Genomic DNA, 19699 nt, shown 5'->3' on the forward strand with positions numbered 1-19699 from the left:
CACCATGTTAGCCAGGCTGGTCTTGAACTCCTGACCTCAGGTTATCTGCCCACCTCGGCCTCCCAAAGTGCTGGGATCACAGGCGTGAGCCACTGTGCCAGGTCTAATTTGTTTTTTTTTCTTTTTTGAGAGAAGAGTCTCACTCTGTCACCCAGACTGGAGTGCAGTAGCACGATCCTGGCTCACTGCATCCAGGGTTCAAGCAATTCTCCTTGCCTCAGCCTGAGTAGCTGAGACTACAGGCGTGCGCCACCAAGCCTGGCTAATTTTTTTTCTTGAGACAGTCCTGCTCTGTCGCCCAGGCTGGAGTGCAGTGGCGCAATCTCATCTCACTGCAACCTCTGCTTCCCAGGTTCAAGCAATTCCCCTGTTTCAGCCTCCCAAGTAGCTGGGATTACAGGCACCCACCACCATGCCCTGCTAATTTTGTATTTTAGTAAAGATGAGATTTCACCATGTTAGCTAGGCTGGTCTCGAACTCCTGAACTCAGGTGATCCACCCTCCTCAGCCTCCCAACGTGCTGGGATTACAGGCATGAGCCACTGTGCCTGGCCTAATTTACTGTTAAAAACCTATTTTCTCCCTCACATTTCTAAGCTACAGATTTGACTCTTGCTGATTTGTAAGGTATCTTCAGGTGATTGGTTCCAAGGCTCCTATGGATAACAAAAATCCATGGATGCTCACGTCCCTTACATAAAATGCCACATTATTTGCATATAACCTATGCATATCCTGCTGTATACTTTAAATCATCTCTAGATTACTTATAATACCTAGTATAATGTAAACAGGATATAAATAGTTGTTACACTATTATTTAGGGAATGACAAGGAAAATAGTCTACATGTTTCCTACAGAAATGACCATGAATTTTTTCAAAAAATTATTTTGAGACAGGGTCTCACTCTGGGCTGGAGTTCAGTGGTGTGATCATAGATCACTGCAACTTGGACTGGGCTTCTGCAATCCCCCCACCTCGGCCTCCCTAGTGGCTGGGACTACAAGTGCATGCTACTGCACCTGGCTGATTTATTTTTGTAGGGATCTCACTTTGTTGCACAGACTTCAAATATTCTCAATCCTCGACTGACTGAATCCATGGACACCGAACTCAGGGAATTAGAGTGCCGACTGGACAATCAATGAATGCATCACAAAATCCTTTCTGACCTTAGGGCAAAAGGCCAGTGCACCTAGAGGATTATTCCACACCTTTCTCCTTGTAGCAATGACTCCTACCAGGGAGAGGCCTGGCCAGTCATGCTTGCATTTCATCATTTTTCTTTGATTCAATTTACTTGAATCACCACTACACCTGGACACGAGGGACATCTGAGCATTAACACTACAGACTCAAGGACGTCCCGAGCCTCCAGGAAAATGAGCAAGTGTCTTCTATAAACCCAGGAGGGAATATGGCGGGGGAATGGCCAGGAGTGAACTGTGCTGAGCCCCTTTCTGAAAGACAGCCTCTTTCAGGAACTGAATGTTTAGGCACTCCAGGAACACAGCTGATAGGAGGCGAGACAGCAACTGGCTAATTCCCTCAATCACCAGCATCTCACTCACCTCGCAGTGATGTAGGGCTCTGAAACTCAGAAAAAAAAATCAGAAAACAGAACCTACGGAGGCCAGGTGTGATGGTTGATGCCTACAATCCCAGCACTTTGGGATGCTGAGGCTGGCAGATCACCTGAGGTCAGGTGTTCTGTACCAGCCTGGTCAACATAGTGAAACCATCTCTGCTGCTCACTTTAAAAAAAAAAAAACAAAAACCTGCTGACCCTTTTGTAGTTAAGCGTGATGATTGGGTTTTCATGCTCATGAAGTGTGCCTCCCTCAAAACTGGTTGCATTGACACATTACCCAACTGACATGAAAAAAGTGGCCTACTCCAAATTGAATTCCATCCTCTTAAAGTTCTTCCCTAGCACGGAGTGGGGGATGGCAGTTAGCCTGAGTGTTTTAGGAAGAGGAGACTACAACACCTTAAGCAGAGGAAAAGCACCTTCAGGGGAACTGCATATATTAAGAATGGTTTTTTATCTTCAATCAGGGGCATCCAAGGGAGAGAATATAGTCATGGGTTTAGTTACAGTTTATGGTTAGGCCAGTAAAACCCCTTCCTCATCCCTCTTTTCCACTTATCACTAGTGACAGAAACTATGACTCCAGGCTGCTAAAAGCCTAAAGCAAAAGAAAACAGAACAAAAGGTGGATTGCACAAGCTTGCTTGGAAACAGTAGAGGAATAGTGACACGCAGCGCTGACCTAGCCATAGGGAACCCACCCCAAATAGACCTATTCCTGTTTCCTTTATTCACTGATTAAAACAATATATTTTGTTTTTTCTTGAGACAGTCTTGCTCTGTCAGTGAGTGCAGTGGCATGGTCTCAGTTCACTGCAACCTCCGCCTCCCGGGTTCAAGCGATTCTCCCGCTGTCTCCCAAGTAGCTGGGATTACAGGCACGTGCCAGCATGCACAGCTTTAAACAATATTTTAAGCAGAGTTTCCTGCTACTGCTCAGCTTACGTAACTCCATACCCACAGCACCTACAACCTTTGAATTGAGCAGCATGTTATGTTTGCAAGTGAGCTACTCCTTATATAACCCGTCAGGGAGCTGTCAGATCTGGGAGGATGCTAATTTCATAACCAGAGACTACAGACTAAATGAACCATATCTTGGAAGAAAATGACTTTATTCTAATTAACTCACAAAGAATAAAATCATAACAGCTAGTTTAAGGAGCCACACAAACATTTGCCCAGTCCCAGATTCTACAGAGTAGGGACACCCCCCATTCCATTTCAATTCTGAAGCAAGGAAGCTAGGAATGACAGGAGAGGTTTAACTGATGGTTACACTTTATACCCTCACTATCAATTCTATTTTTATACTAAATTAACTTAGTTATGAGAGCTGATTTTCCATCTCTCCAGGTTGAACTTCTTCATTAGGCCAATCCTGCAAACAGAAAAGATTAAGTTAGAAGAGTGCTAGCTTCATAAACTCAATAAAACAGACGCCTTCCAAATTATGAAAGCCACGACAAAAGGCCAAGGCTTTTTTTTTTTTTTGATAAAAAATAGAGATGAGGTCTTGCTATGTTGCCCAGGCTGGTCTCGAACTCCTGGACTCAAGCAATCCTCCCACCTTGGCCTTCCAGAGTGCTGGGTTCCACGAAGGTTATGGTTTTGTTTGTAAGCTACTGAAGGCATCCTACAACTAACAAGACACCCTACATCTCAAGAGTTCCCCTGAGGAACTTAATTAACTCCTTTCACTCAATGAGGTACAGATACCAGGTATCAGTCTTTTTGTCTATTCCTGGATTTTGGTGAAAAAAGAATCTAATCTTATATTCACAGCCTTAAGGCTAGAAGGTCACTTACATCCAGTTATCACAGTAAGATCTGGCATACTGATTTATACCTTCTTTTTTTTTTTCTTTTAAATTTGAGACGGAGTCTCCCCACTGTTGCCCAGGCTGGAGTGCAGTGGCGGGATCTTGGCTCACTGCAACCTCTGCCTCCCAGGTTCAAGCAATTCTCCTGCCTCAGCCTCCTGAGTAGCTGGGAGTACAGGTACCTGCCACCACACCCAGCTAATTTTTTGTATTTTTAGTACAGATGGGGTTTTGCCATGTGGCCAGGCTGGCCTCAAACTCCCGACACCAGGTGATCCACCGGTCTTGGCCTCCCAAAGTGCTGGGATTACAAGCGTGAGCCACTGTGTCTGGCCTATACCTTCTAAAGGAAGAAAATTCAGAAAATTACTCATAAAAATGACTAGAAACCTCTGGTTCAGTTGTTAGGAGTTAATTCTAGAGAAATTTCAACAGTCTTCTCTAATTTATTAATTTATTAAACACAGATTCCCCTAAGCTCTACAGGATCCAGGAATTCCACTGTGAATTAAGCAGATGTAAATTGGACAAATCACCTACCGTTTGCAAGTCGGCACTGTTTCAGCACCTCATTGAAACCCTCACAGAGCTTGATGTCACCCTGGTTCTGGGCACACTCCAGAAACTGTTTGATCTCATAGAAGCAAGGCTGCTGCTGCTGTGCTGGCTGGGTTCCTGAGGCTCCTGCGAAGGCGAAACATTCAACATTGCTGAGAAAGAAAATCATACCTATGCCTAGACAATGAAGAGTATCCATCCTCTTTGAGGTTAACGGAAAATGGAACTAGCACCAGATGCAAATTAAAGTTTCCATCTATTAACATGGAAAATGAAAACATTTAAATCTTCATTTACTTAAAAAATATTTTAGGACAAACGTGGTGGCTCACGCCTGTAATTCCAACACTTTGGGAGGCCGAGGAGGGTGAATCACTTGAGGTCAGGAGTTTGAGACCAGCCTGGCCAATATGGTGAAACCCTGTCCCTACTAAAAATACAAAAATTTAGCCGGGCGTGGTGGCAGGCGCCTGTAATCCCAGCTACTCAGTAGGCTGAGGCAGGAGAATCGCTTGAACCCGGGCGGTAGAGCCTGGACGACAGAGCGAGACTCCACCTCCAAAAAAGAAGAATTTAAATAAATATTTTTTGTAAAGACAGGGTTGCGCTATGCTGCCCAGCCTGGTCTCAAACTTCTGGGCTCAAGTAATCCCCTCACTTCAGCCTCCCAATGTGCTGGGATTATAGGCATGAGCCTCTGTGCCCAGCCAAAAGTGAAAATATTTAAAAGCTGAAAGCCAACAGTTTTAACAAAATTCCAATTACAACCAGAAAGATTCATAAATAAAGATGCAAATAAAGTGGAATTGTTATCTTGTTATCAAGACTAAATGGTTTACTGAAGCTTCAGGGAGGAAAAATGGTACTATTATAGAAAAATGGATGGAGCAGTTTCAAGCACACCGAAAAAACAAGAGTATACACACCTATGCTCATTAGACTAGAAAACCCACACACATCAGAAAGATGGGTAATGGCAAACATCACGTATAAGAGCACAGAGCTATGTGAGATTTTTGATTTGTTAACTAAGATCAAGACAGGATTAGCAGGAAGTGTCACTGGGATGAAATATTCAAAGGGAAAAGTGGTTGTTTTACAGTGAGTCAAGTGGGCTGTTGTCTAAGACTACTCCTTGGGAAGAAATACAATTTGTACAGTACTTGTTGGTGCTGGCCTAAGGCAATAACTCAATGGCCAAATGTGGCTTTAAAACCCATTGTCTATTAACAGCACAGTGGGTTCTAAAATCAAAGACAATTCCTACACATAAGGAACTTACAAACGTCTGGGTTTTCTCATAAAATCCATCCATGGAAGGGAAATGCTGCCTAAATTCCCACCTGGTAAGTGATGTCAGGTCTCGCAGGCTCAGCATTACTTCCTCCACTGAAGCCCCAGTAATAGCGTGACCCAATGTGTGCCCCACAGCAGAGCCCACAGCCACGCCAGCTGCAGTGGTTGCCATTTGGGCCATCAGACCAGGCTGCCGGGGCACAGCAGCAGAAGAGCCAACTGCAGATGGGGGTGCCGCTGCTGGTGGCTGAGCGACTGGTGCTGGCCTGGGTGTAGCTCTCATCTGAGGGGCCCGGCTGTGAAAGAAAAGAAAAAAACATATCAAGTTCCCAATTCCAACCAGTTTTGGAAATTGTCAACTTAAAATAACTTACATATTAAAATGGACCTCAAGATTTTCATTTCAAATTATTTACATCATTTTAACCCTTCGATTTTTTTTTTTTTGAGATGGAGCTTCGCTCTTGTTGCCCAGGCTGGTGCAATCTCAGCTCATTGCAACCTCCGCCTCCCAGACTCAAGAGATTCTCTTGCCTCCACCTTCCGAGCAGCTGGGATTACAGGCACCTGCCCCCACGTCCGGCTAATTTTTGTATTTTTAGTAGAGACGAGGTTTCACTATGGTGACCATGGCTGGTCTCAAGCTCCTGACCTCAGGTGATCCACCCGCCTCGGGCTCCCAAAGTGCTGGGATTACAGGCGTGAGCCACCGCGCGTGGCCTAATTTTTTTTTTTTTTTGAGACAGGGCCTCACTCTGACACCCAGGCTGGAGTGCAGTGTCACGATCCTATCTCACTGCAACCTCTGCCTCCTGGGTTCAAGCGATTCTCCTGCCTTCGATTCCCAAGTAGCTGGGATTACAGGCGCGCACCACCACATCTGGCTAATTTTTTATTTCTAGTAGAGATGGAGTTTCACCATGTTGGCCAGGCTGGTCTCGAACTCCTGACCTCAAGTGATCCACCTGCCTCGGCCTCCCAAAGTGTTGGGATTACAGGTGTGAGCCACCACGCCCAGCCACTTAATCTTTTCTTATAATAGTAATAGCCTAGGACATACTAATTTTTTCTGCTTCTTTGCAACCATTTCCATGTATTCGCATAGCCCACAGTATCTTTAAAGACATATCCAACATGTCATAAGAAATATAGACTACTAAAAGTTAGATTCTTACAGGATTCATTCATTCAAGTATTAGGTAACTACAAGGCGCTGGTAATGTAACTGTGAACAAGAGACAAAAATCTCTGCATTCATGGAGTTTACATTTTATTGAGGGATCAAATAATCAACATAGGCTGCGGAGTGGTGGCTCTTGCCTGTAATCCCAGTGATTAGGGAAGTGGAGGCAAAAGGATTATTTGAGGCCAGGACTTTGAGACCAGCCAGGGTCACATAATGAGACCCTGTCTCAACTAAAATATAAAATAGAATAAAGTCGCCAGGTGTGGTGCACAGGTGGCGCATGCCTGTAGTCCCAGCTACTCTGGAGGCTGAGGTGAGAGAATAGCTTGAGCCCAGGAAGTCAAGGCTGCAGTTAGCCATGATTACGTCACTGCACTACAGCCTGAGTTAGACTCTGACTCAAAATATAAATAAATAAACATTCTAATTAAGACCTAAAGATGGTCAACTGGGGAAATAGTCTAGTCTAATTCCTTCATTTTACACATTACAAAACAAGACTGGCCAAAGTGACTCGTCTGAACTATTACACCAAAAGCAACTTCATCTATTCCTCATCTGTTCAACGTTCAGATGCTTTCAACAATTTCGAAACCCCTTCTCAAATAACAAAAGACTAATTATGTCCTACAAGTATTTAAAAATCTTCATATGTATCACGCTCCCTCTGACCATTTCCGGATTATTTTCTTGGGTGCTCTTTTCCCCGACATCAGGCTAGGTCAAAATTTATGCCTTCCTACCACCGGGCCATAACGTTATGCCTTTCCCGTTGTTTGGATAGGAAACTTTTTCCGTAAGTGAATTCTCTCCCCACACTCCCCTAACATACGCTTTACATTCAATCTACCCCCGCCTGGCTGAGGCGAGCCCACGCCGCAGCCGACCTCGGTTCGCCCCCGCCCGCGGCCTCCCTCTGCGTCATTGCGCCAGTAAGGTCCGGACGGCCGCGCTTTGGTCTCAAACCCTGCGATGGTCTCACCTGGCCGGAGGGGCCATGCGGGAGGTGCGGCTTCGGCTTCCACGCGGCATCCTAGGTACGCGACGGCTAGGCCTCCAGACGGGTGACAACCAGCGAAGAGCCAAGCGACTTCTGAGAAGACCGGAAGGTGGGAGGCGGGGCTGGCCTCAACGCGCAACCAACCAGCACACAGGCAGAGAACTTCCGTTCTCCGGCGTCTCCGCAGGCCTGAAGGTCATTGGAAGAGCAGGACGTCACGGGGACGCCTCGTCCTTCGCGGCCAACGCCCTGAACTTGGCGCCAGGAGCTTTAAAACCCGGAAGTTCCTGTGGTTGGTCCGCTAACCTTGTCCTCCGGTCCCCGCATGAGAGCACTTAGCATTTTGCTTCCCTGGGGCAGCTGGACCGTCGCTGCGTCCTTCAAACATTTGTATTAAATCCAACCTTAAGAGTGACTCACATCTCTGGCTGGATTGCCAGGGGATCTTGGGCAGATTGCTTAGCCTTTCTGAGCATTCAGTTATAAGGGCAAATATTTTGGAGGCACAATGTGGACGCGTAGTATGAACTGAATGAAAGACATCGGTTTCGTCAAAAATAAAGAGTTGAGTTAGTTGTATTTGGTATTTCTCTTTCTTGTCTGTGGATCCAGTCAGCAAAAGTTAAATTCAGGCAGCAATAATGTTTTACATTTATGTATTACTATATATTTTCAGCTCCTTTTCATATGTATTATAGAATTTGTGTCCAGAATTGGGATAGTAACCATACACTGGTAAATTCAACAAAAATTTACTGGGTGTCTAGCTAGGTTCTGGAGATACTGCACCAAACCAGATAAGATTCTACCTTCACGAAGTTAAGTTTCAAGGAGGGGAAACACAAACGCCTACGTAAATCAGGTGGTGGTGACGTGAAAAGCGAGGAAGGAGACTGGAAATTAGAGGTTATGCAAGGTGGGGGGTCATTTGAACGGAGCCCTTGAAGAGGTGGGGAAGCAAGCCATGTGTTTATGAAAATAAGAACATTACAGGAAGAGAGAACAGCAATTGCAAAGGCCCCAAGGATCTGTGCTTTAGTGATACTTGATGTGAAATGCATTTTTTTTTTTTTTTTTAGACGGAGTCTGGCTCTGTCGCCCAGGCTGGAGTGCAGTGGCGCGTTCTCAGCCCACTGCAGCCTCCGCCTCCCGGATTCAAGCGATTCTCCTGCCTCAGTCTTCCGAGTAGTTGGGATTACAGCCGCACGTCAACCCGCCTGGCTAATTTTTATTTTAGTAGAAACAGTGTTTCACCATGTTGGTCAGGCTGGTCTCGAGCTCTTGACCTCAGGTGATCCATCTACCTCAGCCTGCAAGTGCTGGGATTACAGGCATAAGCCACCAGGCCCAGCCTGAAATGCTTTCAACAGTTACATTAAACATCGCTAAAATAAGGGGAAATTTGGCTAGTGGCATTTCATAATGGGCCCATGGGAAAGTCCCTTGCAGCTGGAGTGAGGTTTATTGAGGAGAGGAAGCGGAGCTGGAACCCCCATTTCTGCTTGATGTCAATCAGAAATTTCTCCCTTCCACCAGAGGAAGTAGAGTTTAAAACAGCCTTCCCGTGTCCCAGCAACAGCAGAACGTACTTGGAACTAAAGGGTGAATAACGTGGGAGCTAAGCTAAGAGGATGCAAAGGCAAAAGAATGATATAATGGGCTCTGGGGATTTGGAGGGATGTGCTGGGGGTAAGGGATAAAAGACTACACTGTTGAGTACGGTGTACACTGCTCGGGTGATGGGTGCATCAAAACCTCAGAAATCACCACTAAAGAACTTTTCCATGTAACCAAACACCACCTGTTCCTCCAAAAGTATTGAAATAAAAAGATTTCTAACAATAAAAAGGGTGAATTATACAAAAACCTTTTGTAAAAAACAAAGCTTTATTTTACATAACTTCTTAAAGGAATGAATGCTTTACAAATAATAAGACTTTTTACTTGCTTTTAGATAATTCATAAGCAGAGATGAAGAAAAGGAGTCTTATAAAGGATACATTCTGGCACAAGAAGGGTTTAGAATGAGGAGAACTTTGGACAGTTCAAGACAGAAAGGAATCCAGACCAGAACAGGCACCATTTTACTCAAACGTGGCTAAGTCATTCATTCCTAAATTTAAAGACTATTAGATATTCATACAAAGTTATTTTGTGTTGGTAAGGGATTGGAGAAAACCTAAATTCCTGCCAATAGAATATTGGTTAAAAAAATAATGGCAGGCTGGGCGTGGTGGCTCACGCCTCTAATCCCAGCACTTTGGGAGTCCGAGGTGGGCAGATCACAAGGTCAACAGATCGAGACCATCCTGGCTAACATGGTGAAACCGTCTCTAGTAAAAATACAAAAATTAGCCGGGTGCGGTGGCACATGCCTGTAGTCCCAGCTACTCGGGAGGCTGAGGCAGGAGAATGGCGTGATCCCAGGAGGTGGAGGTTGCAGTGAGCCAAGATTGCACCACTGCATTCCAGCCTGGGTGACACAGCAAGACTCCGTCTCAAAAAAAAAAAAAGCACATTCACATAATATGCAACTATAAAAAAAAATGAGGAATCTTCCCTGTATGTTGACGTGAAATGATTTCCAAAATAAACTACAAGTGATAAAAAAAAGCAAGGGGTAGAATTGAGTACAGTGTGCTATTATTTGTGTAAAACAGAAAAGACCATATTGTATATGCATAAAATATCTGAAGTTGATAACACTGGTTGCCTTCAGGCAGTGGGACTGGGTGTCTGTGGTTGGGGGGCAGTCAGTAGCTTTTGGATGTTGAAGCAGTTAATGTATTCTGTCCAAAAACCAAATTAAGAAAAAGTTAATTAAAACAAAGAACAAGAAATTCAGAATTGAAAATACCAGAATTCTGCTACATATCATTTATAGTTTGCTGAGACAGATGTGTGAAGTTCACTCTGTTTTTTTGAGACAGAGTTTCGCTCTTGTTGCCCAGGTGCAATCTTGGCTTGCTGCAACCTCTGCCTCACAGGTTGAAGCAATTCTCCTGCCTCAGCCTCCCAAGTAGCTGGGATTACAGGTGTGCACCACCATACCTGACTAATTTTGTATTTTTAGTAGAGATGGGGTTTCACTATGTTGGTTAGGCTGGTCTCAAATTCCTGACCTCAAGTGATCCACCCGCCTCGGCCTCCCAAAGTGCTAGAATTACAACTGTGAGTCACTGTACCTGGCTAATTTGCTCTTTAGTAAAATTTCTATAGCAACTTCTCATTCCATAGTGATTCAGTCACTCTCAACAAATTTACTTATAGTTATTAATATCTGAACTTTTGCAGGTTTTATCATAGATATGACACTGGCCAAATGGACTCTTGAATATTGTAGTAAACATTCTGCTCAAATTAGGTAACAGGTGTTTGAAGTTTTAAAATTATGCAAACTGTACTCCAGAAATTTTACTTCTAGGAATTTAAGAAACAGTCATGATTGTACAAATAAATGTGTTGTAGGGATGTTCATTTAAAATGTGTAAAACAGGAAAAATTTGTAAACAACCTAAGTGTCCTATAATATAATTTGTTAAATAAGTTATGATACATACATATGATGAAATGTATGCAGCCATTAAAAAATGTTATGAGGGGCTGGGCATGGTGGATCAAACCTGTAATCCCAGCACTTTGGGGAGCTGAGGTGGGTGGATCACTTGAGGTCAGGAGTTTGAGACTAGCCTGGCCAACATGGTGAAACCCCATCTCTACTAAATAATACAAAAAATTAGCTGGGTGTGGTGGCTCATGCTTGTAATCCCAGCTACTTGGGAGGCTGAGGCAGGAGAATTGCTTGAACCTGGGAGGCGGAGGTTGCAGCGAGTAGAGATTGCACCATTGCACTCCAGCCTGGGCGACAAGAAGGAAACTCCATCTCAAGAAAAAAAAAAAGGAAAGAATATTTGACATGAAAGGTATTTTTACAATACATACAATACATTGTGTGAAAGAGCAGATTACACGATAGTACACAGTGTGTTTATAGTTTGAGAAAGTAAATATATATTTTGAATATTGGAATTATATATACCCAACTAGTAATATCATCCATTGAGTCATGGAATTATAAGTGACTTTTTTTTTTGCTTGTCCCTATTTTCCAGTTTTTCTACAGTGACCATACTTGCCATAATTAAACATAGCATGGTAGTTTAAAATATGTCCACAAATTCTTTGATGTTCTTTTCAAAAGGTGGAGCCCAGTCCCTATCCCCTTGAGTGTAGGCTGGGTTACCTGATTCCCTTCTGACAGATAGGAAAAAGCAAAAGTGATGGTTTGCAACTTTGCAAACTACATAATAAAAGGTACTGTGGCTTCCTCCTTGTTCACTCTTTGATTACTCACTTGGGAAAGCCAGCTGTCACACCATGACACCTAAGCAGCCTGTAGAGAGGCTCATGTGACAGGAAGTGAGGCCTCAGGTCAGCAGTCATGTTAAGTGAGCCACCTTGAAAACAGCTTTAGGTGACTGCAGTCTCAGTCGACAGCTTGACTGCAATGTCATGAGACACCGAGCCCAAATGACCCAGGTATGTCACTCCTGAATTCCTGACCCACAGAAATGGAGATCTAAGTATTTTTGTATATTTATTTATTTTTGAGACAGTCTCTCACTCTGTCACCCAGGCTGGAGTGCAGTGGTATGATCTTGGCTCACTACAACCTCTGCCCCCCAGGCTCAAGTGATTCTCCTGCATCAGCCTCCTGAGTAGCTGGGATCACAGGTGTGCACCACCATGCCTGGCTAATTTTTGCATTTCTGTAGAGATGGAATCTCATGATGTTGCCCAGGCTGGTCTTGAACTTCTGGACTTGTGATCTGCCCACCTCGGCCTCCCAAAGTGTTGGAATTACAGGCATGAGCCACTGTCCCCAGCCGTAAGTATTTATTTTAAGCCACTAGGTTTGGAGTAATTTGTTACATAGCAGTAGATAATACACATATTTCCTACAGTGACCACATTTATAATTTAACTTTAATTAAAAAGGCCAGGTGCAGTGGCTCATGCCTGCAATCCCAGCACTTTGGGAGGCCGAGTCTGGAAGATCGCTTGAGCCCAGGAGTTTGAGACCAGCCTGGGCAACATGGCAAAACCCCTGCTCTACAAAATATAAAAAAAATTAGCCGGGTGTGGTGGTGTCTACCTGTGGTCTCAGATACTTGGGAGACTATGGTGGGAGAATCACTTGAGTCCAGGAAGTTGAGGCTGCAGTGAGCTGTGACTGTGCACGGTACTCTAGCCTGTGGGACAGTGAGACTCTGTCTCAAAAAAAAATTTTTTTTGGCCAGGGGCGGTTGCTCATGCCTGTAATCCCAGCACTTTGGGAGGCGAGGAAGATGGATCACAGAGTCAAGAGATCGAGATTATCTTGCCAACATGGTGAAACCCCATCTCTACTAAAAATACAAAAATTACCTGGGTGTGGTGGCATGCACCTGTAGTCCCAGCTACTTGAGAGGCTGAGGCAGGAGAATCACCTGAACTGGTAGGCAGAGGTTGCAGTGAGCCGAGATCACGCTACTGCACTCCAGCTCAACAAATTTTTTTTTTAAATTAAAAATTTCTACTATCTAAATGAGCAAAATCACCAGGTGCAGTTGATCACACCTGTAATCTCAGCACTTTGGGATATTGAGGTGGGAAGAACATCTGAGGTCAGGAGTTTGAGACCAGCCTGCTGGAGCAGAGATTGCACCACTGCACTCCAGCCTGGGAGACAGAGACCCCATCTCAAAAACAAAACAAAACAAAACAAAAAAACATAAAAAACCAGCATATGCATTTGAAAAGAACAGCATCAGCCAGGCACAGTGGCTCACGTCTGTAATCCTAGCACTTTGGGAGGCTGAGGGTGGAGGATAGCTGAACCCAGGAGTTTGAGACCAGCCTCGGCAACATGGTGAAAACATGTCTCTACAAAAAATACAAAAATTAGCTAAGTGTGGTAGCATGCACTTGCAGTCCCAGCTACTTGGGAGGCTGAGGGGAAGGATTGCTTGAGCCTGGGAGGTCAAGGCTGAAGTGAGCCATGATTGCACCACCACACTCCAGCCTGGGCAACAGAGCAAGACCCTGTCTCAAAAAAGAAACAAACAAACAAAAAAACATGTAAAAACAAAACAAAACAGAACAGCATTATTTCCTTATCATTAGTTTGAAGGAAGTGAATTGCCTGTAAAAGTTTCCATTTTCAAAAAAGCATTAAAATATAGTGTAAGGCCAGGCATGATGGCTCATTCCTGTAATCCCAGCGCTTTGGGAGGCTGAAATGGATTGTCTAGGCCCAAGAGGTTGAGGCTGGTGTTTGTGCCACTGCACACCAGAAGCCTGGGCAACAGAGCTTGCCCCTGTCTCAAAAGAACAAAACATGGTTTACCACAATCAACAGGAAAATTCTGGATAAACCACATATGAAATATTTACTGCTGTGCTCAACAAGGTAGTATAGAGGCCAAAGGCAAAAGTCCTGGGGTCAGGCCACCTGGTCTGCTATCTAATTAGCTGTGTCATCTTTGGAAAGGTACTTGAACTCTCTGTGCCTTAGAATCCCTTTTCTAAAACGTGGGCTGGGCGCAGTGGCTCATGCCTGTAATCCCAGCACTTTGGGAGGCTGAGGCGGGTAGATCATCTGAGGTCAGGAGTTCGAGACCAGACTGGCCAACAAGGTGAAACCTGGTCTTTATGAAAAATACAAAAATTAGCCAGGCATGGTTGTGGGCACCTGTAATCCCAGCTACTTGGAGGCTGAGTCTGGAGAATTGCTTGAACCCAGGAAGCAGAGGTTGCAGTGTGCTGAGATCATGCCACTGCACTCCAGCTTGGACGACAGAGCAAGACACTGTCTCAAAAAAAAAAAAAATGTGGATAGCAGCATCTACCTAGAAAAATTGTTGTGGGATCAACAGTGTGGAGAACCTACCAACTATAAAAAAAAGTTTCAGGACCCCATATAAATTTATCACACGAAGGGGGAAGTTACACCCTGATTGAGTTACATAGCATGTTCGTAACTTCTGGTTCTTAAATTATAATTTATTCTTTCCTTATTATTTTCATTCTGTAAATGACTATGAGAGACCAGAGACTAGACCTCCTCTCCTTCCAATCACTCATCTTTGTTAGAGATTAACTGCCTCCTTTATTGTTCTGTACCTAACTCACACCAGATGGCACAAAAGACTCTATGACTTACATCTTCAGTATGGAAGGTTAAACGCACCTTTCCCGGAAAAAAGACCACCTCATCTGGGCACAGTCACTCATGGCCTGAATCCTAGTACTTGAGAGGCCGAAGTGAGTGGATTGCTTAAGCCCAGCAGTTTGAGACCACCTGGGCAATGTGGCAAAACCCCATCTCTACAAAAAATACAAAAATTAGTTGGGGTGTTGGTGTGTGCCTGTAGTCCCAGCTACTAGGGATGCTAAGTGAGCTGCGATTGTGCCCCTGCACTCCAGCCTGGGTGACAGAGTGAAAGAAAGACCACCTGGACTAAACGGAGAGGTGCTTTAATTCTGCTAAGCTTCTCTAAACTTTGTCTATGTAAGTGATCCCAAACTTCTAAGCCTTGGAACACTGACTTCCACTCTTTTGTATCTGTGGTTCCCAGTTGGCCCTCCTAAAACTCTGTGCATGAATAAACTCCCTTTAGATTCTGACCCTTTTGATTATTTGAGGTTGGCATGCTGTGCAATATACATTATAATATGCAAATATTAACCTTTAGAGTAGTCTATGACATTTACGTAGAAATCCTTTTTTTTTTTTTGAGATGTAGTCTTGTTCTGTTGCCCAGGCTGTAGCACAGTGGCATGATCTCGGCTCACTGCAACCTTGACCTCCAAGTTTCAAGCAATTCTCCTGACTCAGGCTCCCGAGTAGCTGGGATACAGGCACCCACCACCATGTCCGGCTAATTTTTGTATTTTTAGTAGAGATGGGTTTTGCCATGTTTGCCAAGTTGGTCTTGAACTCCTGACCTCAGGTGATCTGCCCACCTCGGCCTCCAAAGTGCTGGGATTCCAGGAGTGAGCTACAGTGCCCGGCCGAATTTAGTAGAAATCTTACACATATTCCTATCTTTGGTCTCTCTCCGCTTATCTTTGTGACCTTTTCTTTACAGATAAGAAACAAATCATTTGTGGACTTGAAAGAGTTACCACAGTAACTGAAAAGAAACCCGGGAGAGTTAAAATGCCATCTTGCTCTCTCTTTAATAATAAACCCTAAAAAGGCTATCCACTTGGGCACTACTTAATTAACAATCAATTAGTAAGGAAAAGATATCGAAGCAGTAAACTTAAGTGACAGCGAAGTTCTGTTGACCAAACATGGATTCTCTCCTCCTCAGAACCAAGTTACAGTTGGAGTTACAGTAAATACTCGAACAGGTCCTTCGGTATCCTGTAGGAAATCAGACAAAACACAGGTCAGTTACTTTTTTTGTTTTTCTTTTTTGACACAGCGTCTCACTCTGTCGCCCAGGCTGGAGTGAAGTGGGAGATCATGGCTCACTGCAGCCTAGACCTCCTGGATTCAAGCGATCTGCCGCCTCAGCCACGCAAGTAGCGGGACTACATGCAGGCGCCACCACGCCCAGCTTATTTTTGTATTTTGTAGCGACGTGGTTCACCACGTTGACCAGGCTAGTCTGGAATCCTGAGCTAAAGTGATACGTCTGCCTGGGCCTCTCAAAGGCTGGAATTACAGGTCTGAGCCACTGGGCCCAGCCCAATTACTTTCTTCAGTCTGGTATGAGCGCGGAAGAAAAGCTCTTACCTGCATCTATTTTTTTAGAGATAGGGTCTCCCTCTGTCACCCAGGCTGGAGAGCAGTGGCGCAATCTTGGTTCACGTAACCTCAACCTCCCAGGCTCGATCGCACATATATATACACATATACGTATATATATATACTATATGTGTATATATGTATATGTGTATATGTATATATATGTATATGTTATATATGTATATGTGTATATGTATATATAGTGTTTGTGGTGTGGTGTGTGTGTGACGGAGTCTCGCTCTGTCGCCAGGCTGGAGTGCAGTGGCACGATCTCAGCTAACTGCAACCTCCACCTCCCGGGTTCAAGCCATTCCCCCTGCTTCAGCCTCCCAAGTACTGGACTACAGGCGCGCACCACAGTGACCGGCTAATTATATATATATATATATTATATACACACACACACACACACACAAAATATACATATAAATATATATACATATAAATATATATAAATGATATATTATATATATAAAATATATATATATTTTGTAGAGACAGGGTTTCACCATGTTGCCAGGACGGTTTCGATCTCCTGACCCGTGATCTGCCCGCCTCGGCCTCCCAAAGTGCTGGGATACAGGCGTGAGCCACTGCACCCAGCCATCGATTGCTTATATTTAAAAAGATGTTTTCTTCGTTTCCTAGCCCCTTCTACCCACCTATAAGTTCCACAGGCTTTAATGCTATGCAACGGCCTCTTCACAAGCTGGCGGGTACAGTTCCCTAACGCAGTTCCCTCAGAGGTAGCCGACTCTGCCCAGGCGAGCAGCGCGGCGCGTGGGGGGACGCTCCCAGGGTCCGCGGGCCCTGGTTGGGGGAGGTGTTGGCGCACGTACCCAGGCTCAGTGAGGCGAGTGCGCAGCCTGGGTTGCAGCTGGCGCTGGCGGCGCTTGCGCTGGCCATTGAGGAGCTTCTGCGCGACCTTGCGCTCGTGCCCGCCAGGCGCAGGCGGTTGGTGCGCAGCGCCTGCTCGCGCCGAGTCCGGCCCTTGCTGCGCCCGGCCCCGCAGGCCGGGAAGTCCGCAGGTAGTAGTAGTCCAGGCAGTCGTAAAGCTCCTCCTCGTAGCTTATGGGTGCGGCGGCCGGCCAGAGCCTGCAGACGTGGAAGCGCCCGCTCTGCGGCCGCTCCATACTGCCCAGGCTTAGTGGCCACCGGCGCCACCTGCCCGCGTCTGGGCGCTCCTGGATGATCCAGCAGCCCCGCCTCGAGTTCCGATGGGCTCCGCGTGAAGGTGGGGGGACCTTCGACGACGTCATAGTGGCTGGTACATTGCCTGGAGCAGGGCTGTCTTCTCCTTGGAGTCCAGCCTAGTAACCGGGATCTCCCCGCCAGGTCCTGTATGTTGCTGGAGAAGGGTAGCTGACAAATCCAACTCAGCACAGTGTTTATGTTGGTCAAAAATAGGGAACTATGTTCAGGCGCGGCGGAGGTGGGAGGATCCCTTCAGGCCAGGCAGTCAAGAGCAGCCTGGGCAACATGGCGTGACCCCATCTCTGAAGTCCCACCTCAGCTTCCCAGCTACTTGAACTCCAAGGTTCATGGCTCCAATGAGTTATGTTCCCACTACAGCACCCCGCCTGCGAGACTGAGGTAAACCCTGTCTAAAAAAGAAAAAGAAAAACTATCCAAGTGTGCAACAGGGAGGGACTGCTTAAAGAAAACATGAGGCTGACTGGGCCCTGTAATCCCAGCATTTTGGGAGGCCGAGGCGGGAGGGTGGATGGCTTGGGCAACATGACGAAACCCCGTCCCTACAAAAGTTACAAAAATTAGCCGGGCGCGGTGCACCCCTGGCCTAATCTTTGTAGTTTTTGTAGAGACGGGGTCTCGCTATGTTGCCCAGGCCGGTTTTGTCCTGGGTTCAAGTGATCTTCACCTTGGCCTTTAGAGTTGTTGGGATTACAGCTGTGAGCCACCGCACTCTTCCTGGGTTAGGCTATTTAATAACATAAGAAAGTGTGGTGGCTCACGCCTCACTTTGGGAGGCCAAGGCGGGTGGATCACCTGAGGTCAGGAGTTCGAGACCATCCTGGCCCATGTGGTGAAACCTGGTCTCTACAAAAAACGCAAAAATTAGCTGTGTGTGGTGGCACAAGCCTGTAATCCCAGCTACTCAGGAAGCTGAGACAGGAGAATTGCTTGAACCTGGGAGGTGGAGGTTGCAGTGAGCTGAGGTCACACCACTGCATCCCAGCCTGGGCGACAGATCGAGACTCTAGAGTTTGAGACCAGCCTGGGCAATGTAGTGAAACCTTGTTTCTACAAAACAGACAAAAAAAGCCAGGTGTACCTGTGTCCACCTGTGGCCCCAGCTACTTAGGAGGCTGAGGCAGGAGGATCACTTGGGGCCAGCAACTCAAGGCTGCAGTGAGCTATGATCATCCCACTGCTCTCCATCCTGAGCAATAAAATGAGACCATGTCTCTAGCTAGCTAGCTAGCTAGATAATTGATACATAGTTTTCTGTCGGAAATTTTTTTCCTAGTTTGAACCTGTTTTTCTAAAGTAGCATTCAACACATCAGCATTTTAGTGTTATTACTTGTTAATATGATTGTTTTTCTGAAATACAGTGTCCTTTACAAAAGCAGTTTTGTCTTCAAAGCACATAGATAGGTCCTCGAGTGAATTTGTCTGATGTTGGTGACCTTGGTACCATTTTCTCCAGTAGATTGGAAAAGTCAGTCAATAATTTCAGGTCACTGTTGGCCTTAAAGAAGGGCCCAAAGGCAGTAAGCAAGAGTGCTGGTGTCCAGTCGCCTTTTTGAAGCATTTTCACCTTCCCTTAATGTTTCTGTTTATGAACATAGAAGTACTGTATGTAGAATTGACCCAGTGCTGCCCTGGTAACTTTGTGTATTAGGCCAGATTTACATTTTTTACCTTTATGAGAGGCACCCTGGTAGGCTAGTGGAGTTACACACGAAGTCTGATCTCAGCTGCACTGTCCAGAGATGCAACACAGTCCAATCAGATAACATTCTCTGAGCCTGTTTCTTTAGCTGTTAAATAAGAATAATAATTATACCCATCTAAAAAGATAGCTTATTGTATTTGAGTGGTCTTTTATTTTCTATGAAACTGACTTTAACACGGTAATTATTTTCATTGCCATACCACATTTGTGTTTTTTTTTGTTTTTTTTGAGATGGAGTCTGTTTTTGTTTTTGTTTTTTGAGTTGGAGTCTTGCTGTTGTTGCCCAGGCTGGAGTGCAGTGGCATGATCTCAGCTCACTGCAACCTCCGCCTCTTAGGTTCAAGTGATTCTCCTGCCTCAGCCTCCCGAGAACCTGGGATTATAGGCGCCCACCACCACCCTGGATAATTATTATTTTTTATTTTTATTTTTTAGTAGAGATGGGGTTTCATCATGTTGCCCATGCTGGTCTCAACTTCTGACCTCAAGTGATCCACCACCCTGACCTCCAAAGTGCAGGATT

The 19699-nt window shown here is 45.2% G+C and overlaps 1 protein-coding gene and 1 pseudogene across 1 annotated transcript; one reads left to right on the plus strand and one right to left on the minus strand.

Annotated features, from left to right (window-relative positions):
* Nucleotides 1–1787: 1787 nt before the first annotated feature.
* LOC115831085 lies at nucleotides 1788–1881 on the plus strand (annotated as a pseudogene).
* Nucleotides 1882–2690: 809 nt separating this feature from the next.
* On the minus strand, nucleotides 2691–7582 carry CHCHD2 (coiled-coil-helix-coiled-coil-helix domain containing 2). Its single transcript, XM_030795614.1, is given in 5 exon segments — nucleotides 2691–2975; nucleotides 3958–4177; nucleotides 5319–5374; nucleotides 5377–5567; nucleotides 7440–7582. Coding segments are annotated over 5 exon segments (528 nt in total). The 5' UTR covers nucleotides 7490–7582; the 3' UTR covers nucleotides 2691–2964.
* Nucleotides 7583–19699: the final 12117 nt, after the last annotated feature.

The sequence above is a fragment of the Nomascus leucogenys genome, chromosome 17 (genome assembly GCF_006542625.1).
Source record: "Nomascus leucogenys isolate Asia chromosome 17, Asia_NLE_v1, whole genome shotgun sequence".
NCBI classification, from domain to species: domain Eukaryota; kingdom Metazoa; phylum Chordata; class Mammalia; order Primates; family Hylobatidae; genus Nomascus; species Nomascus leucogenys.